The sequence below is a fragment of the Chaetodon auriga genome, chromosome 19 (genome assembly GCF_051107435.1).
Source record: "Chaetodon auriga isolate fChaAug3 chromosome 19, fChaAug3.hap1, whole genome shotgun sequence".
NCBI lineage: Eukaryota > Metazoa > Chordata > Actinopteri > Chaetodontiformes > Chaetodontidae > Chaetodon > Chaetodon auriga.
Genome location: NC_135092.1, coordinates 12,105,011 through 12,129,608, shown reverse-complemented (window position 1 = coordinate 12,129,608; position 24,598 = coordinate 12,105,011). Strand labels below are relative to the sequence as shown.

The 24,598-nt window shown below is 41.9% G+C and overlaps 2 protein-coding genes across 2 annotated transcripts; both read left to right on the top strand.

Moving 5' to 3' along the window:
- Positions 1 to 3,903: 3,903 nt before the first annotated feature.
- On the top strand, positions 3,904 to 9,175 carry slc5a1 (solute carrier family 5 member 1). The gene is made up of 12 exons (XM_076757965.1): positions 3,904 to 3,958; positions 4,191 to 4,295; positions 4,389 to 4,494; positions 4,976 to 5,056; positions 5,201 to 5,409; positions 5,978 to 6,113; positions 6,276 to 6,383; positions 6,488 to 6,638; positions 6,736 to 6,904; positions 8,400 to 8,615; positions 8,755 to 8,860; positions 8,961 to 9,175. The coding sequence occupies exons 2-12, from the start codon at positions 4,200 to 4,202 to the stop codon at positions 9,173 to 9,175; spliced, it is 1,593 nt and encodes a 530-aa protein (XP_076614080.1). The 5' UTR covers positions 3,904 to 3,958; positions 4,191 to 4,199.
- A 6,123-nt stretch (positions 9,176 to 15,298) lies between these two features.
- On the top strand, positions 15,299 to 23,925 carry rnf208 (ring finger protein 208). Its single transcript, XM_076758686.1, has 2 exons — positions 15,299 to 16,165; positions 21,686 to 23,925. The coding sequence occupies exon 2, from the start codon at positions 22,752 to 22,754 to the stop codon at positions 23,526 to 23,528; it is 777 nt and encodes a 258-aa protein (XP_076614801.1). The 5' UTR covers positions 15,299 to 16,165; positions 21,686 to 22,751; the 3' UTR covers positions 23,529 to 23,925.
- The last annotated feature ends 673 nt before the right edge of the window (positions 23,926 to 24,598 follow it).

Below are 24,598 nucleotides of genomic sequence, written 5' to 3'. Positions count from 1 at the left end.
TTACTGTAGCAGACATTACAGAGTACAGCAGAAAATCTTTACATGCTTTGCTTATATCTTGATATCAGCACATTAACAAAAACAGACCGTTTTTAACTTCTCTGCTTCTCTTATTTTCTCCTCTCCTCACCACATCCTCGGCTGTGTCAAAGCACTACAACCCTGGACATGGACGTCAGCATTATAATGATAGATAAAGCTACAGGCAGCAAATCAGTGTGTCGAAGTACTCTAGAAAACACTGGGACCTACGAGGTGAGAGATGACACAAATGTCGAAGGAAGGTTGGTGTATGAATGTGGTGTGAATCTGATTCTGTGCCAGGAACAGTGAGGTTACTGTTAGATCTGCCAAGAGAAAGGCAAATTAACTAGGTTTGGACACGTCCTGTACACTGATCTGCAATTACGCCTAATGCAATTCCATCCAGCCTTCAATAAATGAATCCGTACTTATTGAATGAAAATTAGATGCTGTATTTTTTATTTTTTATTTTTTTTTTTTTTGGTGAGGGGGTAATGAATGCGTAAGGCCATATAATTGCAGGGCTTAATTACTTAATTACTCTCTCAATCACAGCAGGTTATAATTAGGGTATTTCACATTTTGAGGAAGCACTTTCTGTTTTGCATTTTCTATGTCGTTGCTCAGCTCATGTATGCACACCTTTAGTTGTTTAATTCTAAACATTAGCTGCTCTTAAGAACGTGATGTGATGCAGTGCACTAATGGGTGCCCTTAAAATGGAGAAACATGATGTACTGCAAGCACCTGATGCTGTTTTTTGTTTTTGTTTTTTGGCTCCTGCCCTTCAGACAATCTAAGTCCAAAACTGACAACCAGGATGTCCTACAGGTACATCTGGCCACCTACACCTACAGTACATACTTCACAGGAAGTGGTATTTTGCTTGCAAGAAGCGATTATCAAAGGCCCTGTGAGATCACACACAGGTGTTCTTAGTGATTCAGGCTAATTTGATCTGTGGTCAAGTTGAAGTTGGGCAGAGCTATGCTGCAAATTATGCAATGTCACTCATTACACAGACTGTAAACAAACTCTAAAATCTTGTGAATTCGAAGTAAAAAGTAGCATAAAACAGAAATAGTCAAGTAAAGTACCATCACAACTGCACTGAAGTGTAGTACTTGAGTAAATATACTCAGCTACTTTCATCATTTGGAAGAATGAAAATAGGGGAATAATACTACTAAATATTTATAACTCATTTTGTATCAGCTGCATGCCAGATTAGTTTCACCGTCCTGTAGAGACACCTAGTGGCTGCTCATATATTTGTAAAGCAATAGTTGTATTTAGTCACTATTTATTTTTCAGTCTCTTTTGTGCCCTCCATCAAACATTGGCCTTTAGACTAATAATTGACACATCAATAAACACTCCTGAAGAGGAACACGTAGTGTTTATGGCAGGTGGGGTGCTTTTTACTTGGCAAAGACTTACAGTAAATGAGAAAATATTTCCTTGTTGGCAGAGGTCAAAAGTGAAGGATTTGCTTTCATTCGAAGGTTTGGTGAGATTAATGATATCATTTACAGTTAGTCTTTTGTCTGTATTACTCTGCTATTGATTGACCACAAACAGCCAAAAATGTCCTCTGACTGTCACAATGTCTTATTTTACTTATTGGGAAAGGTGTCAAAGTCAGTGCGAGAAGGCAAACAAGGACTATGCAACAGGTATTTTACGGCTTAACATACATCAGCCTCGTCTTATGCCTGTCAAGAGGCAGCTTCTCAGCTGTGTTTTAGAAACAGTATTCTTTTATAAATATAGATTTATAAGTAAGCTGCTTTAGTTTTGGAAAGTGTTATCTGTCATGTGGTTAGCTGCAGTGTTAATGGAGTTTCTTTTGTTTTAAAGGAAGACCTGTTCCTTGACTTGTGGTATTTCCTTGTAGGTTGACCATTAACAAAATAATATGCTAAATGCTTAAACATTTTAACACAGTCACGTTCACATCTACAGTCATGTACTGTAAGAATTTGTACGATATGAACGCTATACACTGTCGGTTTATTTGTGTATTCAGATACACTTTCAACCAAGCGCAATTTATGAAATAAACACACTCTCCTCCTCCCAGCCCCTCCCCCCATGCTTTCACACACGTGCACAAACACACACGGAAAGAGAGAGAGAGAGAGAGAGAGAGAGTTATATAAAGATTTAAATCAGTTTCCAGGAGACTTATCCAAACCGTAACCATAACCTTTACGTGCTAACCCTTGCTCTAACCTCACCCCAAAATGCAATGATTTATGTTATGGGGCTTGCATTTTGTCCCCATAAGGAAGGCGAGTCCCCACAGTGTGACTGTGTAAACAGATTTACATGCCCCCCCCTACACACACACACACCTCCACCAAAGGTACATAAGTGTCGTTGCAGGTGCTTCAGTCGAAGAGGAGCGACTCCAGCAACACTCCTGCTCCCTGGTCTCCGTCTCAGCAAAATGTCTCAAGATTATTTTGGATTCTCCTTAATAAGGAGCAACGCAGCCAACAACGAAAGCAGCAGCACAAGCGCTGTGGCCATTAACAATGCTGCAGATATCTCTGTTATTGTGGTTTACTTTGTGGTTGTCCTGGCTGTGGGAGTATGGGTGAGTTGTTCAGTCTTTCAGTTGACCATTCTTTAAATTCTTCTTCCCTGTGAATCGTTAACTCCTCACCAGTTTTATAGCTGTTGTGCTTCGTTTTACTTGAATGTGAGAAAAGAAAAGAAATTCTGTCTAAATTGAGCCACGACAGGAAATGCAATAATGAAATGTAAGTGTAAGTGTTTTTTATTACCTTTGTAGTAGCCCTTTGGAGTGGACTTCCATTGTGCAATCACGGCATCTTGCTCAACAGCCTGGCTCACAAAGTTTTATAGCAGATCAGAATATTTACAATTCAGAGTGTACACATTTACTTAAATGAGATTAATCTATGAGCAGTTGTTGAGTTATTTTCTGCAGCAGCTGTATACAAAATGAAACAGAATCATCAACAAATTCGCACTGACTGTTGAAATAGAGAGTGTGCTGGTGTTTTGCACAAATGCAGTTATAGATTTTTTAAAACATGCCTTTCTCCTGTTCCAGGCTATGGTTAGCACCAACCGAGCCACTATCGGTGGTTTCTTCCTTGCAGGGAGGAGTATGGTGTGGTGGCCGGTGGGTATCTTACAGCACAGAAGAAGACAAAAAGTCTCATTTCATATTGAAATTAAACTCTGTCAAGTCTTACAACACTGAGGGGCATTATGATAGGCAGAGGCAAATGCTGACTGATTGTTTTTGTACTAATTGGTATTATAAAATGTGATGTGATGTGCCATAATTTAAGCACTTGGCATGATAATTAGGTTTTATAAGACTAATTAAGTTTGTAAAAATCTGTTACTTATCTATTGCATGACGTGTGTCGTACCGAAGAAAGTCAGCTGGAAACTTCAGTGCAAATGAATTCATCTTTGATATCAGTTCAATGCATTTCTTGGTGTCAAACACATTCCCAAAAAGTTGCAATAAGCTGCATGCATATTATTTATGCGTGTAACTATGCACTCCACAGATTGGAGCGTCACTCTTTGCCAGCAACATCGGCAGCGGCCACTTTGTAGGAATCGCTGGGACCGCTGCAGCTTCAGGGATAGCCACTGGTGGATTTGAATGGAATGTGAGTATTTATGTCTGATGTGCTAACTACACATTTATCACTTCTTACGCAAATGTTATTTCTAAACTGCGACACGGATATTATCTCTGTCAGGTGAGCTGATAAGTCTGTAGATTACGGATGGAATGACACTGACTGGCAACAGAAGTCGGCTTTATCTTTATCTTTTTAACGTTTTCTTTATCGTATCCTCATATTTTTGTGTGTTCCAGGCTCTTATTGTGGTCGTCATTTTGGGATGGCTCTTTGTGCCCATCTACATCAAAGCTGGGGTAAACAGAACACATAGGCCAACCTACATATACATATATTCATTTGAACTATGCATTCATAACCACTGCAAACGTATGGTATATCTTAATTTACATTTTAATCATTGAGTTCTTTATATGCATATATCTTTAAAGGCAGACTGAAGGTGTTTGTTGCAATGCATGATTTATTTATCCCAGCAAAAAATGGGAGTGGGAAAGAAAAAATTTCATTTATTATGGCTGTGTTTAGGTGGTCACCATGCCTGAATACCTGAAGAAGAGGTTTGGAGGACAGCGTATTCGCATCTACCTCTCTGTGCTGTCCCTCTTCCTCTATGTTTTCACCAAGATCTCAGTAAGTCACAGTGATGCCACATCTGAACCCTCAGTGATAGTATTGTGCATTATTAATTAACATGATGTGTTTTCTCCTGTCGTCTCCACTCAGGCAGACATGTTCTCTGGCGCCATTTTTATCAACCAGGCTCTTGGATTGAATATCTATCTTGCTGTTATTCTACTACTTTTGATCACTGCGCTGTACACCGTCACAGGTCTGTCCACTCAGGATGCATTCACTTCCTTTTCCACTAAACTCACAGATCACTCTAAAGTCAGACTTCTTATCTAATTTACAGTGTAAATGGCACCATGATGGGAGGTAAAGTCCTCTCAAGGCCATATGTAGACATGTAGATACACAGAGACACACACACTCCTCCTGGCTAGTTTATCTGTGATGTGTTACAATGGTCAATTACCCATAAACTGCGATAAGGACAAAGTGGCCTTCTGCTGCTGTTTTGTAATAATGGGGTCCTGAACTTTAGCTCGACAGGATCAACAGTGAAAGAGCATTTACATAACAAAGCTAAACACTGAACACCCAATTTGGCGTGATGAACTGGCTCATGTACAAAGTTAATTTGATTTTATTCTCTATAATCAGTCCAGTTATGTACATTAGTGGTGATAAATATGTGTTGGTTTTAATGAAAAATCCACTGATGGATAACGTCACATATTGTGTCTCAGGCGGATTGGCTGCAGTGATCTACACAGACACCTTACAGACCGTCATCATGGTTGTTGGATCATTCATCCTTATGGGCTTTGGTAATATGTTTTTTCCCTGTTTTTAATCCCTATCCCCCCCTTTTTTTGCAAGTTGTTGTGTTAATACTAATCCTGTTTGTGACATCAAATTATTATAGAGTGAAAATGACTGTAAGTTAATCTAACTTGTACACATGTCCTCAGCTTTCAATACAGTGGGAGGCTATGACAGCTTCCATCAGAAATATATGGAGGCCATCCCGACCGACACAGCTAACATCAGTGCGAACTGTTACGAGCCTCGGGCAGACTCTTTCCATCTTTTTAGGAATGCAATTACAGGAGACCTGCCGTGGCCTGGCCTTGTGTTTGGACTCACCATTCAGGCGACCTGGTACTGGTGCACTGACCAGGTCAGTCAAGCAAATGGGCAGAACCACTGGGATACTTGTTCTGACTCAATGGCAGCTATTAGAAAAGTCTAGCAACAATTCATGGCCATCAACACACACACAGAATTGGTTGCCACACATTTGTACACACAGTTATGTACCTTTATCTTCCTGTTTTGCCAGACTCACTCAAGCGACCTGAGGGGCCCTGTTTTAAGAGGACAGGCATGCTTTTAGACCTTAATGCACTCTCAGAGACTGAGATAAGATTAACGGGCAGACAAAAGCTGGATCTCAGTGATGAACGAGATGCTAATTTCAATGTTGACATCCAGCACACATAAACACATTATGGTCAGCCAAAGTTATCCTTGTTCAGTTAACAGGAGAGAATGCTTAACAGCAAGCTTATCCTATTGGCTTCGTTGGCCTAATGTTACAAAGACCGCACTAACATTTGGACTTGAACCTGAAATAGAGAGAATATCCACTACAACCATTTTTGCACGCATTAATATCCCATTTACCATTGGCTGTATCACGGCACAACTGATCTTTTCCCATCTGTGACATGTTGTTTTTACTGTAGGTGATTGTCCAGCGCTGCCTCTCAGGCAAGAATTTATCTCACATTAAGGCAGGCTGTATCTTATGTGGCTACCTGAAGCTGCTGCCCATGTTCCTCATGGTTTTTCCTGGCATGATCAGCAGGATCCTCTATACTAGTGAGTGATTTATGGTTTCTAAAGTTTAAAATGTGACTGGTGTCGGCTGAAGCCAGCTCAGTGACTGAAAGCCCAATGGTACCTCATGCACATCTTACCACAGACATAATGGTCGGTTTGAATATTTCTTAACCTCCTGCTGATCTTATTCTTTTCATTCAGATGAGGTGGCATGTGTGGAGCCACAAAAATGTTTGGAGTACTGTGGGGCCACTGTAGGCTGCACCAACATTGCTTATGCAAAACTGGTGGTGGATCTCATGCCCAATGGTGGGTGGCTAAAGACCTTTGTCTCATAACCTGAGAATGCAAATGGAAGCTTTTTTCTTCAGGATATCTTCCAGCATTTTAATCTGTTATTCTATCTATTTTAGGCCTGCGAGGTCTTATGTTATCAGTGATGTTGGCCTCTCTGATGAGCTCACTTACCTCCATCTTCAACAGCGCCAGTACACTCTTTACAATGGACATTTACACTAAGGTTCGCCGCACAGCCCCTGAGAGGGAACTTATGATTGCCGGCAGGTAAAACACGTCTGGGGGTCAGTTTGATGTGATTTCTGATTACAAGATTTCATATGTGCCTCACTATCTCCACATGTGCGTGTTTGACTGTGTGCAGAGTGTTTATCTTGGTCCTGATTGCTGTGAGTATAGCATGGATCCCTGTGGTGCAGTCAGCCCAGAGTGGTAAGCTCTTTGATTACATCCAGTCCATCACCAGCTACCTCACACCACCTATTGCAGCCGTCTTCATGCTTGCCATCTTCTGCAAACGTGTCAATGAATCTGTGAGTTTCTACTGCAATTATCTCTACATGTACACATTTCAGTTTAAGTACAGTCTTCTGCTTGTCTAAGTCTCAGAGAGTTTCAAGAGTGTACAGACATGCTCACAGCTCTATGAACTGCTAACATGCTCACAGTGACAATGCTAATGTGCTGATGTTAAGCAGGTAGAATGTTTAATGTGCTAACAATCTTAGTTTAGCATGTTAACACGCAGCCATGAAGCCATCTAACTAGCTGTTTAGATATTTCAGTCTGTGTCAACTGATAGACCAATAGATATTGCCATCCCTGGGCCTGAGAAGAGAACTCTTGTATGTGGTTAAATGCAGTCCATTACAAACGTCTTAAGAAATGACTCTCCAAGGGTCTTTGGTAGCATCTGTATTTTTACTGCTTCCTTTGACCTCTTGTGTAACTTGTGCCTTCCAACCATAAAGCATGTTGAACAACATGGACATGTGTTATGTGACCTGTTGTAGTGTGAACTCCAACCCCTCCTACTGATATGATTCCTGCTCTCATGATTGTCACATTAGTTTAGGCAAAACACAGGTTATGCATGCTATCTGCTGATCAGTGTCAGTTAGCAGCAGATTCATACAATTATCGTTCACAATGAGACAAATCAGTGAGGAGGTTTTTATAACCTGACAAACTCACACTGGTGCTGCTAGTAATGCCTCAGCTCATTTCTCCAGCTTCCCCCTGCCATTGTTAATCACATTTGTCATATCTTGTCTTGCAATCTGTATTTTGTATATTTCTTATCTTTGTTGTGTGTGTCTGTTGGATGCTGTTTGGATTTATTTAGGGATGCATCCTCAAGCGCAGAGCATTAAATACAACCTCCTTACCAGACTTTGCAAGAATAGATGCAATCTCCTTTTTATCCATGTTCACAGCAGGGCTCCAGGGATGGCAATGTTGGGTGGGTTGGTCGTTTCACCACTTTGATCCAGGCTGAAAAATCTCAACAACTATTGGGTGGATTGCCATGAGATTTTACAGACATATTCACAGTCCCCAGAGGAATAGGCCTACTGACTTTTCATCTTTTCACCTAGCACCACCAGCAGGTTGACATTTGTGGTTCTGAGTGAAATATCTCAAGAACTATTGGATAGATTATCATAAAATTTGGTGATGCCTTAACTTTTCATCTAGCACCATCATCATGTCATTTTATGTTGCCCAATGCTTTAGTTTGTGACAAAATAACTGTCATTCCCTCAGATGTACTTTGTGTTTACTGCTAATTTGCAAATGCTGGCATGCCGATATATAAGACGGTGGACATAGTAAACATGACACGAATCAACATGTAGGCACTGTCATTGTGGGAATGTTGCCATGCTAGTGTTAACATTTACAGTAGCGCAAAGCACCACCAACATAGAGCCTCACAGAGCTCCAGCATGACTCTAGACTCTTCGTCTTGCTAAATCAAATGTTATTATCTAAACTGACAATTTTCCCTACTTTTTCTTTCCTCAGGGTGCTTTTTACGGCCTCATGATTGGCCTGGCTATCGGCCTGTCCAGGATGATTGCTGAGTTTGCTTATGGCACAGGCAGCTGTGTCAACCCCAGTGACTGTCCCACCATCATATGTGGAGTCCATTACCTCTACTTCTCCATCATCCTGTTTGTTGTCTCCTGTATCATCATCGTGACCGTCTCTTTAATGACCAAACCAATCGACGACAAGCATGTAAGTGGGCGCTGTGAGATGAAGCTGGATAAATCATTAGTTTCGAAAACATGACCACTCACACTGCAGACTGAAGACAATGCAATCACCAAATTCAGAGATAATCAGTTCAAACCTATGTGTTGTCTTGTTTGTCTAGCTGTATCGACTGTGTTGGAGCTTGAGGAACTCTACAGCGGAGAGAGTGGACCTTGAACAGGATGATTGGGTTGATCAGCAAGATTCCAACAGCATGAGCATAGACGGTAATCAACACAAACACAGTATAAACATAAAGAGATGCATTCAAGAGTGTACATACTCACAAACAGATTTACTTCATCTCCGTTGTGTCTTCCGTCACAGAACCCGAGGATGAGCCAGGCTTCTTCAAGAAAGCAGTGATGTGCTTCTGTGGCCTGGAGCAGAAAAAAGGCCCAAAGCTGAGTGCAGAAGAGCTGGAGGCGCTGGAGAAGAAGCTCACAGACACCACAGAGGAGCCTCTATGGAGGAAGGTCGTCAACATCAACGCCATCATCCTCCTGTGTGTGGCTGTTTTCTGTCATGGCTTTTTCGCTTAAAGAAACTCGACTGAGCCTGATTGCTCTCGGATACTGTAATCTATATTTTAGTGAATTGGATGGACAGGATATAAATGCAATGTATACTTTCTAAAATAAGACAATGCACTATTGTAATATAATAACACATCTTACACTTAAAACATGTTAATGTTGTGCATAAATATTTATAGCAGGCAATTTTAGTGGGGATGACGGGGATGGCCATCAAGCATCCCCCTTGTTAACCCTCTGCTTCATCCCCTAGAAGCAGAAAGTTAGTTGAATATGTTAGTCTAGTCTGACTCACTGATCCTTTATCTGACTGAGGTCTGTGTGAGTTAGAATCTGTGGCCCTGACCGTGGCTTTGAATTATCAGCAGCCTGACTGTGCTGTGTATTGATAAATTCATGGTGCTGTCCGTGGTACTGAAGTAGCAAACGCCTTTTTCTCTCAGTCCCACCCTTCTGTCAGTTTTTGTCTTGGATCTGTAATATTCCCTAAACTATATACTATAAATACTGAATTCTACACTATATTGTAGCCTATATACTCTACTGTATAAAATAGTGTCATCTTCATCATCAAAGTCACAAGTACCAATGTGCAGCAGCATGGAAAAGCGAGAGGATCATAGAGACACTGTGCTGACTGTAGTATTCCCATAATATTTCTATGATATTTATTTGATCATTATTTGATATTTTCATCGGTGCTGCTGAAAATACACCCCATCCAAACCATTTCTGTAACAAAATAAGGTTAGGCTTACCCTAAAACTAGCAAATCACCAACTGTATATTAACACGTGTTTGCTGCACATTGTCCTGAACCCCTGCACCGTTGTAGGTTTTCCATTGTCCATTGTTTTTTTCCTTGTGTTTACGTATTCTTACTTATCGGTGGAAATGTAAATGCAACTTTGTTGTTTCTTGGACTTCCTAGTTTACGTGCAAGTGAAGTGAAAGTGAATTGGGTGTTTTAATTCAGGACGCTGCCTTAAATTATAAACCAAAGAGAGCTGACCAGAGAAGCAAAATGCCAGTAACTTGCCTGTAATACAGAATAGATGTATTTCTGAGGAAAAAGATATAAGACTCTAAAATTCCTGTATGTGCTACCTCATTCTACCTACGCCTTGTTTTTCTCATCACATGTGTTCAAAGTCCATGAGTGCTGTCTTCTCTTAAATCAATGCCCTTTACTGTATGTTGTTGTAGGTGTTAATGAATAAAAACATCTCAGGGAAGGAGGGACATGAATTCCAGAGAGGGCTATCTGACTCTCTGTGCTTCCCTCTGCTGGTTCACTGTTGTTCCTGCTGAAAATGGAAGCTACTGGTTTGCTGTTTATTTTATTGCATGTTTAAATGCTGGTAAAATCAGCTCTTGATGTGGTAAATTATATCTGTCACGTATCAAGTAAATAAATGCTGAATGACAAACGCATATGATCCCTTTTGAATTTACCATTACACTTGTGAATCATTGATATTATAACACATGCATTATCTCACTCTTATCACTAACTCTGTGGTTAATGTACACTAAGCAGTGGTGCAGACCTTGACTATGTGCGCCAGTCCTGAATGATTCATGGTCTCTGACTCGGACTAGCATTCTTTGTCCTCTGCAGTTTTATCTCTTTTATTACTGCCTAATTCTCCACATGCTGTATATCAACTTCATATCTGTTTGAATCATAAGCCTGGCAGTGAATCTGCTGGCGTGCTTGATGACTAAGTGTAACAATCCACAGTCAAAGGTCAACCGTCAGAGGAGGCGTTTCAGTGCTGGAACCCAAACGCCATCTGTCAGCCACTTTTAACCCCAGTGATGAGCCATGAGGAGACAAGACATGTTTTCATTTCTTTGAAAACTGCAAACAAAGACTGGGTGGATTGTGATAGATAGCCTTTTGTAACAGTTAGAAGAAGAACCTAAGTAAAATGAAAGCATTGAAGAAATCAATGTCTTTTTTTTATGTACTGTAAATTCTTTCTAGGCTTTGTTAACCCAGGCTGCTGATACCTATGGAGCCTGTGTACTTGGCCCAGTCAGATAAAGAGGGTCAATTGGTCATTTGAGGTGATTGTTTTCAACATGTAATATCTTTCAAAATATGACATCCAAATCATTTTATAAGGTTAAAGGGTAAAAGACAAATATGTCCGTGCTTAATGTGCGTGGTGATGTAATGAGATTGTTTGTTTGGCTGCAAGCACTCACAGCTTAAACACAGTGGCCTCCTAGTGGCACGAGAGCCTCATTACAGAGGTCGAGATACTACATTAATCCATGTAGGACACTGACAACATTTAAACTGCTTATGTCATTTTTCTGTAGAAGCTATTTAGGCTGGAGTTAGTTGATCTTTAATGTGACATATCAGCCATCAAACCTCAGGTACAGGTATTCAGAGATTATTGTCACATGTGTCATAAAGAGTATGGTCTGTACCACCTCTATTTGGAAAATCTCCCGAGGCAACTTCTGCTGCTTTGAGCCTATTCATTGTGCCCAAATCAGATCTTTTGGGTTTGGAGAAACTGGTGGTTGAAGCTTACCATACACTAGAGCATAGTACAGTTTTGCGCATACAGTTGATTTCATTTTTGTATTTCCAAATGTATTAGATTAGATTCAACTTGATTCTCACTGCAAACAGCAAAAAGCGGCACAACAAAATGCAGTTTAACATCTAAACAAATGGAAAATGTGCAGTACAAATAAATGCAGCTATGATATTGCATAAGGTGGTCTTGGTTTAGGTCTGCAAAAGCCTCTCTGCTACATTCAGTGCCAGATAACACCTTAACAAAATATCAAGAATACCTAAATGTGGCCAGTATGTCATTAATGACAAAACATGATTTCTATCTGGGCATTATGGGCCCTCCTTGCATGTGACCTGTCTCTGAACTGCACCTCTTATGACGGCAGTGGGGAAATTCTGAAGGAGAAAACACCTTGACTTCACCATAAACCTTAGTTTATGGCTAGCTAATTTCACTTGGTCATAAATCCTGCCATATCGAAATTCTTGTCATGTTTTGATCCCAACATAAGTTCATATTGACAGCGTTTTAAAACCAACAACAGTTAGGACTTCAAGTGCTTTTTGCATCTCTTACACTGTGTAAAACCTTGGTTTTCCGCTAGTTGTACTCCAGTGTTTCCAGTAAGCGTGATGACAGTTGTCAATGAAACCTGATCAAACCACACCTAAGCAGTTATTCAAAAGCAGATTAGCTGACTTTATGAGTGATAAACTGCAATAAAAGATTACCAGTATGTTACCTCTGACTCATGCTTATTTATTCATTGGCAGTGTTGACCAGGGGTGGCATGTAACGTGGCACGTTTAATCAAATGCTGTGTAATACAAATCTGAGGTACTTGCACTTTACTTGACTGTCTTCTTTTCATGCAACTTTCTACTTTTTCTCCACTACATTTTAAAAGGAAATATCCATTACAATTATTTGACCATTATTTGATTATGATTTGACTAGTTACTTTACAAATGAAGATTTTTGCTTGCGAAACACACAAACCACCTATAAAATATGTTTTGTTCTAGATTAAACTGTTTATACAGTTTACACAAATACAGCTGACAGGATTAGTTGATTGATCAATTAATCAACTGACAAAAAATGTAACTATTTTGATTGTGAAAAAAAAAATTAACTAATTTTTTCATGCAAACAGCTTCACAGTTGAGGCTTTGCTGCTTTTCTTTTAAATTATCTAATTTATTCTTAATAATGCTGACATTTGGACTATTGGTTGGACAAAACAAGCATTACGATCTGCTCGCCTTGGGCTCTGGGTGACTGGTGTCTCTCACTATTTTCTGAATTTTTACAAACCAAATGATCAATTGATTAATGGAGAAAATAATCACCAGATTAATCCAAAATGAAGACGATCATTAGTTGCAGTCCTATGCAAACTAGTTCAAAAGTAAGTCCATCTCAACCAACTACCACAGTAAAATCAAAGCTAGCTTAACGTTACAGTTAGGAGGTTTTACTGAACAGCTAGCTTAACGTTACAGTTGGAGGTATTTACTGAAGAGCTAGTGTAATATAACAAGGGCATTTACTGATTGAGCAGCGAGCCTGACATCACAGTTGGGGGTATTTACTGAACAACTGGCTTAACATTACAGTTAAAGGTAAGATATACTAAACAGCTAGCATAACATTACCGTTAGAGGTAACGTTATGTACTAAACAGCTAGCGTAGCATTACAGTTAGAGGTATTTACTGAACAGCTAATGTTAGCCTTACATTACAGTTGAAAGTTTATGAACAATTAGCTTAACATTACAGTTGGAGGTATTTACTGAAAAGCTAGCATAGCATTACAGTAATAGGTATTTACTGAACAGGTAGTGTAGCATTACAGTTTGGGTAAGCTATCTTAACATTAGCTTAGCAGCTCTAGAGAATTCCAGGGCTCACCATGAAGCCACAGGGTTCATATACCCTCCAAGTCTGAACAAAACCAGGGGATGGCATGTAATTAATCCTACTAATTCTGGACTTATTGAGTGTGTCTATTTCTCCCCACACTTCCAGGAAATGGTGCCAAACTAATAAAGTTGATGTCACATTGATGTCGATTTTGACTGGCCAGAGGTGTACTCTGGCCAGTCTGTCCACAAACATCAATGTTCCATCAAACTTCTGGTAAGCCTTCAAAATGGAATACAACTGCAAAATGTTGAAGTAAATGTTGAAGCATTACTGTCTGGAATTAGTTACTATAATGTGGTCAATGAATTTTAAATTTTAATATTTCTAACACCTCCCATATTTACTAATTATCTGCAGAATACAGACATTGAGTAGCCTAAATTGTTTGAAAAACTATAATGCAGTGGTAAGCACCTAAAAAGACATTTTAAGCGCTTATTGATGTGCAGTATTTGTACAGCATCAGTATCCGCTTATGGAGAGATCAGAGGTGGTACTTCACATGTACAATGATACACACATATCTGCTTACAACTGCATTACAGTGTGCAACAATTTAGGCTATTAAATGTTTAACAAAATTACCAAACACTTGAACATGACATGCACATTCAGTTGTCTAAAAAGAGAGTGCTGGGTAAAAGAAACGAGAGATACCCAAATATAACAGAAAACTGCCCTCAAACTAGTTATTTGAGGAACTTGTATTGCTTCAGTGAGGTGTTGAGGACATTGAGTGGATCTTCCTCAAACTTGCATTTCGGAGAACTACAGAAGAACAAGTTTACACAGCACTTACTGCTAAAACTCATTTGAATTATTTGGTGTTCAGATGTTCCGTTATATGACTTGCTGCTCTATTTCCTCTCATTACATTATGGATTTGATGCCCATATTATGTAACTATAACCCTCTTAAAGTGATTGAAAAATCAAATCATCTTTTTTTTTCCCCCCACTTTGATCTGAGGATTATTTATTGGTCAGCATGAAGGCTTGAGCAGACGCAAAATGTATTAAAATCCTTGTTATGTAACATCACTGGATGTGCAGATCTGTGGCGGGAGCTTAGGATGCTGCCTTCAAGTTTCTGGGTGGATTTTATAGAAACAGCAGTTTCAAAGGTTTCAAAGTCTTAAAGAGGAGAGAACACAAATGGCACCTCTTTGCCGTGTTAACATTTTTGCTTTGAGGCCCTGCTTTTAGGAATCTTATTTCTGCAACCATGAATGAGATACATGTGGTCAGTGTTGAGTGTGATGGACCTGTTTTTCCAAAGCTTCCTGTCAGCAGCTTGATAGAAATTTAATTTGCGAGTGAATTTATGCTTTGTTTTGCCTTCTCAGATCTACTGCACTGCCTAGATAAGATCTGTGTACACCAGCTTCCTGTATTTCCTGTGTGTCTGACTGGCGTATTTAACCATACGTATGTGTGTATTAATATTGTACATAGAGTATGATTCGTGGCTGTCAGTGCAATAGCCTTCATATCTCAGATGGGTGTGTGTATAAATGTACATCTCTGTTTATGTGTGTGTGTATGGATGTGCATGCTAGACGGGTTCGGGGAGGGTGGGTAATATTGTTAACGTTCCTCATTGGCTGGAATATTTTCTCTGGCAACTAGAAAACGTGATCCTGCCTGCAGAGGCACTGCAGTGTGTGCTGCAGCGAGAGAGAGCAACGAGAGAGAAAGAGAGGGAGTGTGTGTGTGTGTGTGTGTGAGAGAGAGAGAGAGAGAGAGAGATAGAGAGACAGATGGGGGGGGTGGGCAGGCAAAACAAGCCACATGCATAAGGAGGAAGCCAGAGGCACAGAGGGAGAGTGTGAGTGTGCATGTATGTGTGAAAACACTGCGCATGTGTGACTGTGAGGCGCACTGAGTGGAGCAGACGGAGAAGGAGAAAGCGGAGTAATGAGCGGCAGCTGAGACAAGAGGAGAGACAACAGCAGAGGAGAGGGAAAGAGGGAGGAGAGGAGTTTCACCTGAAGACCAGACGAGAGAAAGAAAGGAAGGGAAGGGGGCGCACATGCTGAGAAACACAGTGCAGAAGCTCAGGTCACTGCCCAGAATAAGCTGAATAATTTGAGAGGCTGAGGTAGAGGGATGGAGAAAGAGAGACCAGAAGGAGAGGCACAGTTCTCCTCACACAGAGAAGGAGCAGGGGTGGGAGAGTGAAGGACAAAGGTGCCAGAGAGGAGAGGAGGAGAGGATCGAGGGATGCAGAGCTCGACGCAAGCTGCCTGAGACATGACGCATCCACCTTGAAACGGCTTCCTCCATCTTACATCTCCTCCATGTTTTCCCGCCCCTGCTGCTGCTGCTGCTTGTCGTTCATCCTGCTTGAATCGAATGGACAGGAGAGAGCATCCGCCCTCTGGTGAGACATCCACTGAACAAAGAGACTGAGCGGCTTGGTTTTATCCTCACAGAGCAGCATCAGCAACGTCAACAGCAACAACTGGAACAGGAGCGGGGAGGCGAGAAAGGACTGGAACAAGACAAGTGCGTAGGCAGACAGGTGAGGATGAGAAAAGGCTTCGCATGTGTTTGATTGAGAATATACTGAGGCTTTTCTGTGGGTTGATCTTCATAGTTTATTCCTGTATGTTTCAAATGTGTGAGGTGTGGCTCCTCTGTGAGTGAGTTTCGTGCTGATGTTGTTTCCTTTTTAGCTCTCTGCGCAGGAATCAATTAGACAGAGGTGGTCTTTGCCATTTGCTTTGTTATGTTAAGCTGGGGTTTACATGGTTGTTGCATCATGGACGTTCGTTTTGCAGACACGCACGCACGCACGCACACACACGGGTGCATGACTGGAGACACATATATGCACAGAGCAAACACTGCACACCTACTCGTCTGCATCGGCCACAAACAGTGATTAGAATCCATGTCGAAGAACGTGAGGATGTGTGAGTTTGGGTGTAGATGGTATCTCCAGAGTGTCATGTCTCCAGTGGTTATGACATTTCACAGACCTCTGCACAGACAGACAGACAGACAGACAGACAGACAGTGGGGGCAGGAGGAGGGGGTTGGGGGTTGATAGGGACAGGGCAGAACGGCCTGTTCTGTAGCTGTCAGCAGCGCTAAGGCATCTCCATATTGGCCATACATCGGCGCTGCAGTGAGAGTGCTGGGTACACCATGCTGCGATTGCATAACTGCTCCTGAACACACACCCCTCCCACATGCTAAAGCTGCTCCATCGCACACGGTCCAAATATTTTGGCCACCTTACCTCTATCTCACAGTCCCGCCTGAGTCTCTGCTCATCAGCTCATCAATAACGGCATCCACCTTAACCCTGTGCTGAGACAGGCTCCTAAACAGAAAAATCAATCACCTTTATCAATCAAGGCAGCGCTGTTATTGAAGAGCTGGACGTTTGCTGAACCTTTCCCTCATAAATCTTCGATGAGGTCTGTGTCAGGCAGAGCGATGATGGTTATTGCTCTTATTTTTCTGCCTGTGTGCAGCTCTACCATGTTGCAGTGGGAGCTACACAGACGAGAACAAAGAGCACTTGGCTGTAATGAATTGCGAGGCAAAATGGCCGATGTCTGCCATGAATGACGGCGGGCTGAATTATTAAAAACAACATCTCCCCACATACCCACTAAGCACTTTCTGCCCATGCAAAAACACAAACTTCAGACTGCCATCATACACTGACCTGTGGAATAATTGCATGCAATCACAGCTTGATGGACTGACTGTAATGTGAGAAATAGATGCAAACATCATATCTAGATCTGAATCCTGGGAAAAACATTTAAATTTGGTATTTAGATTTTGGTATTCAAATTACATTCAACCTACTGTGTGTTATATGTGAATGAAATTCATTCATTTATTCAGAAAATGATTGTAAACAAAATCCCATTGAGAAACAAATGAAATTTAAATATTTACTGTACAAAAATGAAATCTTGGCATTTCAAGTTTTATAGATTAGGGCTGTAACAAACACAAGGGACATAAAAACAACACACCAAGCCTCATCTGTCATCAGCATTTATACAGTACCCCACTCAATATACTTGTCAAATTGGAAAATATGCCACAGAAGCAAGTCCTCCTCTGTATAAATCATTCACAATATTTCACTGAATCGCCACAAGATTTCCAGAGAGAAGCAGCAGCCAGCAAACATACAGTAAATCTGGGGATTTGTCCTCACATCACGCTAAGGTCATAACATGTTATGTAATCAAAATAACAGCATAATGTCCCACACAGGTCCAAGGAGAGATGTGGCGATGTTTTTTACCAGCCGAGGCATGAATGTGGATATACATCTCGACATAGCTGGCATACCTGACATACTGCTGGTATGTAGCGTAGGGGCACAAAGACCTGGACCGTCTGTTCTGTCCACGCCAACAGACTGCTCACGTAGATGGACTGATGGATGGATGGACAGCAAGAGGGAGAGACTGATAGATAGACAGATTTTCATTGAGAAAAAAGAGAGAGAGACAGGCAGGGAGACAGGCCGATGCAGGGTCTCTATGACTCATTCAGAACACGGTGACCTTCTCCTGCTCTCCGATCTGCACAGGTGGAATCTATCCTGTTTTATCATGAGGACCTGAGCTGTCAGTGTGTGTGTGTGTGTGTGTGTGTGTGAGAGATGAAGAAACATAGTGGGAGTGTGAGAGGATAGGAATGTTCTCGGCGTGTGGAGCTGTGTGTGTTTTCTCTCTCTTCAGGTGTGTGTTAGTGTCAGTTTCATCAGTCAGAGATAAATCTCATATGATATGCACGTTTAAAAATATTCTTTTCAGTGGCTCATATCTGTTATCTGTTTGTTTGTGTGTCCGCTGGAATGTAAAGGGTGGTGCCGTGTACGTGATGGGGAGTTGTCTGAGGGTAAGAATGTTCTCGGGTATGTGTGTGTGACTTTATGTGTATTCAGCTCTGTATGTGGTTAATGGTATAAGGAATTTGCTGCTGAGACAGACTCCTCTGACATCTCTGTGGTCAGCTCTCCTCTTCCTCCTCTTGCTTGTGATGACGAGGTCAAATGCCTGCCATGATTTCATTAGTGTAATAATTCCTCTGCAGGGAGAGGATCCACACACACACACACACACACACACACACAGGCACACACTCAATGTCAAGACTGTGGGAGAGCTGCAGCACTGTGTTAATATGGTGGCTGGGTCGGAGATGAGCTCCTTACATAATCGGAGAGGGCTCTGTCGATTAGGAGGAGGCTGCGCCAAAGCTGGCCCATCAGCAGGCGGGCTGCATCAGTTATCAGCCCTTTTCATAGCACTGTCACCAAATTAGAGGGTAATTTTAGCTGCTTCATCTCCCCCAGGCTCAAAGGCTCCTCATGCAGCCTGGATGCTTTATCAACTTGACCCCTGCTACCGCCAAGCAGACATGTTTCCACAAGCTGTTTATATCCACAAAATGAGTCCAGACATATACGGTACCTGTGAAAGAGGAAGCTGATTATTTGAATCTTAAACAACAGTTCAACTGATACTGGATTTTTGAGGCCAATACCAATATCGCTGTTTGAGAGTTTAAAAAAAATCACACTTTCTGGTATTCACTTAAATAAAATAGACATTTGTCAGTGGACCTCTAATTAATTTAAATTCAAGTTTCAGCCCTAAACTCAATCTTGTATAGAGGTGAGACACATCAATATACTGAAGCATCCTCCAGTATCATGTAGGGCATCATTTAAAATTGATGCTGCTGATATTATTTCTGAATTCAGTCGCTAATAGAAAAATGTTAAATGTTTGATACCTTCAACGTTGATGAATACAAAATGTGTTTTCTGAGACATTTTTTTTATTTATTTGACAAAAGAAGCCAATTTTTTCAATTTGTTAAATGTCGCCTGAATCCAAGCAGAACTTTAAAAGGAGTATTAAGGGGGGAAAATTATGATTTAAACCATGATTTTTTTGGTCATCATAACACTGTGCTGAAGGCAAACGGTCATCTTGTCCTGATCTTAATCCTGAGCAACTACTAACTGTTACATTTTTAATGATTTTACACAAAATTTCCTTCTTGCCATCATATCCAATTTTATGATGCCTGTTTGAGAAAATTGTTGCATAGATATCTTCTAAAAGCACAAAGCAACGACCCCTAAATGTATCACTATCTTTATCAAACGCATACTGCGTTTGAAAGAGGATGAGAGAGAAACAGAAGCTATTTTGGGAGAAGCGAAGCAGCGCTGCAGTGCTGGAGGAACACATTGGGTGAGATTGTGAGTGATTGTGGCTAACAGCCCCGTGTGTTTCAGTGTGGGGTGCTTAAACATGTCAACAGATTAATTGAAAGAGGATAAAGGGGAGAAGCAAACGTCTGCCTGTTTGCCCAACATGGCTCGCTGGATCACGTGAGATTTATTGGCTAGAGCACTTCCGCCTGTAAGGTACATCTCTGTCATTCAGTGTGAATCTTCAGCAGTGGTTGGGGGCAGGAAACCACTGAGAGGTACACAGATAAACAAACCATAAATAGAAACCAGAACCAGAGCTGCGCTCCCTCTCCTCTCTCTCACTCTTTCTCGCCATGTAGGTCACCTCCTCTGCTCAGCTTTTTTTTATTTGCTTTAATGAATCATCGCTGTTGACAGCCGCACAGAGAATGAACGATGTGTCATCATCCCTCCTCTGCTATTTGGCAGCTATTGTTTTGGTCAAACTAAAAATTTTCATCCATACACTTGTTCTTTTTCACAAACCCACACACAGTATGACACAAACGCTCAGTAGGGGGGGGATTGTAACCTGTTCCCACACATGTTCGAGTCGAACTGACGCAACTCACAAGATGATGCTGATAGAAAGCAGGAAGTACGACAAGAGCAGAACCACAACATGTGTCACAATCACCTGCTCAGACCAGACACTGTGGCAGGTTGTATTTGCTGTTTGGATGCAGCTTACAGCACGCTTTGCACAAGATTGTGGATGTTAGCTTTTCACACCACCCACAAAGATGTGCACAGTCACATGTTCTTATTATCTTTAACAGGTAAGGAGATTAAAACTGTTGAGAGGAAATGTCTCTGGTGTCTGGTGAAAATTATCTGTGTGCTGGTGGGAGGTGTAGGAGGGCACTTGGTCTCTTTACTTCAGTATTTCTGAAGTCCTACTTCAAATCCAAATTTTGATGCATACCATGTTTGTGTGCGTCAATCGTAAACACACCAAATAAAACAAATCAGTGTGCTGATGCTTGACAAATGCAATGATTCTGAGAGAATAACTATGTACGGTTAACGATGTGTTTATGATTGAGGTCACAGTTTAAGGTGGTGTACTGGCCTATATTATGCTGAGAGCTATTTTTAATTTTAGAAACACCTTTGACTATAATGCAGTCTGGCACAACACCAGCTATGACCTCAGAGTTAAAACATATAATTTTATTTAACGCCTCTTATTAATTAAATGATCTGAATCACCCTCATCACAGGCTTCAGACATGCAGTCGGTATGCGGGGCTTCTAATTCTTACGCTAAAGTGCACCACATATCAACATAATCTTCCAACTGATTGCATGCAGTCAGAAGCCAGACGTACTCTCTGTGCTGTGCCGTGCCCCGGAGCATGTGACAACACGATAATTATCTCCGTCTTAAAAGAGACACACCTGGGCCGAGGCCAAGATGAAAAAGGAAATGGGACAAAAGGTTTTCTTCCTCCACGTGAGCCACCCTGGCAGCCGCCGCCTGATAAAAACTGATCTTCATGCAGCTACAGTAGATTTTACTGCTGATTCTTTGCAAGTCTTAAAAAAAAAAAAAAATCCAATCAATCATAAACAGAAATATAACATTTCAAAGACGCACGTGAGCTTCAAAGTCTGTCTGTGAAACACAATAAAAATAGCAAAAAGAATGTTTTAAGAGAACTTGTTCTGTTCATTCTGCTGCTGTTCAACTGTTCATATTATATGTCACTAAAACTCATTCAATCTTACGCACAATGTGTTTATCAGAGCAGAAATTCATGTATTTTATAAAATTTTTTTCCGTTTCCACAGGTAGATGGACCAAAGGAATCCTGAGGTGACGCTAAGAGTCTGAGACACTGAAAAAGGGAGACAAGCACAGAGGCATTCTTCAGACTGTTATCACATCTTCTGCTCAGCTGGTAGGACTCCCCGAAAGTCCAAAATAAAAACCCTTCACTCCCACCTCTGAGGAATTCAGGAGCCTTGGAGCTTGAAGGAGTCATTCCAACGAAGCATTGTAGGACACCTCCTTATAAAAGACCACCTCCCTCTTTCTTATCAACAAGCCACCTAGAGGGTCACACAGGGTCACCTGACCAAAGTAGACCAAGAGCAGAGACAAAGACTGGAGGTTGTTCTTTCTTTCTCACGCACTCGAGTCGGTGCGTAACAAACTGGCAGCCAACAACAGGAAGTGAAGCGGGCGTTTAGGCAAGGCACATGTAAGGGCTAGTTTGAGAAGGCAAACGTTTCCTCGGCAGGTCACAGGATATAGTTCAAGACAATACCTCTTGGACCTTTCTGAACTGCCTGAACTCAACCCCCACCCCCGACTCTGAATGCAGATATCCACCAACCTGTACTGTATGTATATATGTGAGCATCTGTGTGCATATGAGATTATTTAATAGTGTTATCACTGAGTGAGAACATCTCTTTGTGCTAAAGTACTAACTGTCCTTGTGTGTGAATATTCTGCTAATAGCCATCAGACAGAGCACAGGAACATCAGCATAGGTGACTTAAAACAACAAAAAAAACTACCTTTAAATAGTCAACACTGGTCAGATACTGTAAGCTGGACTGTTAAATCATCTGTACATATCAGTGACAGAATAAGAGCTGCAGATTGCGGTGCTTTGGCTGAGCTCCTCTATCTGTCTTCCCTTCATAAAGACTCGGGCTCACAGTAGTGCCCACCCGAGGGGGGATATCTGAGGGAAACATGGAGACAACCATCCGTCCCCACGTCCCCTCGAATGGCTGACTTGAGAGAAAGAGCCCAATTCTTTTCCCCTTGCCCAGAACCAGGCAGGGGTGTCCAGCGCTGATAAGAGCCACAGCCCCTCTCTCTTCCACCTCCAAAAACGTGCGAATGTCCTGCCTCAGGCGCCAGCCCGTCACCATCCCCATGGACACCGTCAAGATCATCCAGTCGGAGAAGTTCCCCAGAGAGTGCCCCGTGCCTGTCACCCAGCCGCGCTATGCGCCGCCCCCCAGAGTGGCGTGGGACGGGGGAGGTGAAGGCGAAATCATCGTCAACCAGGCCTGCAGCGACCTGGCCCTGGACATGACAGGCTCCCCCCGGCCTATGGTGTCCCCCGCGGCCCCCGTGACGCGCAGGGAGCAGAGCTTCCTGGCGCAGCGCAAAACCAGTGCCAACGAAATCTGCTACCACCAGTTCCACTACAAGATGGAAGACGTCATAGTCAACCAGTACGTGCTGCGCTCCTCCTCCACCTCCTCCTCCACTTCCTCCTCCTCCTCCTCGGGACCGGTCATGCCGTGTGAGCCCCTGGACTGCCCCACCTGCGGTCACACCTACAACTTCGCCGGCAAGCGCCCGCGCATCCTCTCCTGCCTGCACTCGGTGTGTGAGGAGTGCCTGCAGATCCTCTACGAGTCCTGTCCCAAGTACAAGTTCATCTCCTGCCCCACGTGTCGGCGTGAGACAGTGCTGTTCACTGACTATGGCCTGGCTGCTCTGGCCATCAACACCAGCATCCTGAGCCGCTTGCCCTCTGACCCCAACGGGCCCGTGCAGTGGGGCGGGGATGCCGACCGCAGCTGCTACCAGACTGTGCGCCAATACTGCCAGTCAGCCTGCACCTGCCAGATCGCCAACCCCTTGTCATCCTGTGGCATCATGTAGACAAGGGGGGACACCGCAGGCATGACTCGACGCTGCCGCCCCGCCCACCACCACTCTTTTCGTCTATAAGCTCTCCCCTCTCTGCCAACCCCCCCCCCCCACACACACACACACACACACACATAAACACACACACACACACATACAGTAAATAAATCCCTCCACAGATGTTATCTCTATATATTTAATAGCACAGATGGATGCTGTGTGGGACTAATGGATGCCGGTGGTTCAATAAATAGTAAATAAATGTATTTTATGTATGGACTGGAACCCTATTCACCCTCTCTTGTTTGGTTGGATGTGTTTGTCATTGACATCTCTTTACATGGGAATGCCAGGGGAGGTCTGTCCCCCCAACCTAGGTGAATAAAGATTCAATAAATGATAAAAGTAACTCTGTGTGGCCCTTGTTATCCATCAAGCTGCAGAAAGGACCTGACTGCAGAAATCTGGCTGTCCTTGTCTTAGATTTAAACTGGGTCCTTCATTTTCATTCATTCATTCATTCATTCATTCATTTGCCTTAAGCACTGATGTAGATTGTAGGGGATAGTTAATGGATTAACTAATGTGTTGCAATGCATTATTGTTGTTATTGTCATATCATTGTTATATTGAAGTTTTTTGAATGGGTTTTCTGCACAGTTTAAGGGTATTTGTTGTTCATTGTTCATTAGGTCACTTTTAAGATATATTTAGCCCTTACAAATACCCTTAACTCAGAAACCCCATTAAAAATCTTTCAATATGACCTATTAATTCATCCATTAATTTACTCCAAATCTGAAGCAATTAGTTGATTCATCCATTAGTGAATCAACTGAAAATTCATCATCAGCAACTTCGATCAGTAATGAATTGTTTAAGCCATTCATCAAACAAAAATAACAAGGTTCACTGGATCCAATATCTCGAATGTGAGGATTAACTACTTTCATGTCATTGTAAAGTGGAGCTAAACTGACATTTTATAGACGAAGTGATTAATAGGATTGATTGAAAAAGAATCAACATAATCATTAGTGCCGCCCCAATTAAGTCATATTTTCCTCCTCGGATATATTTTC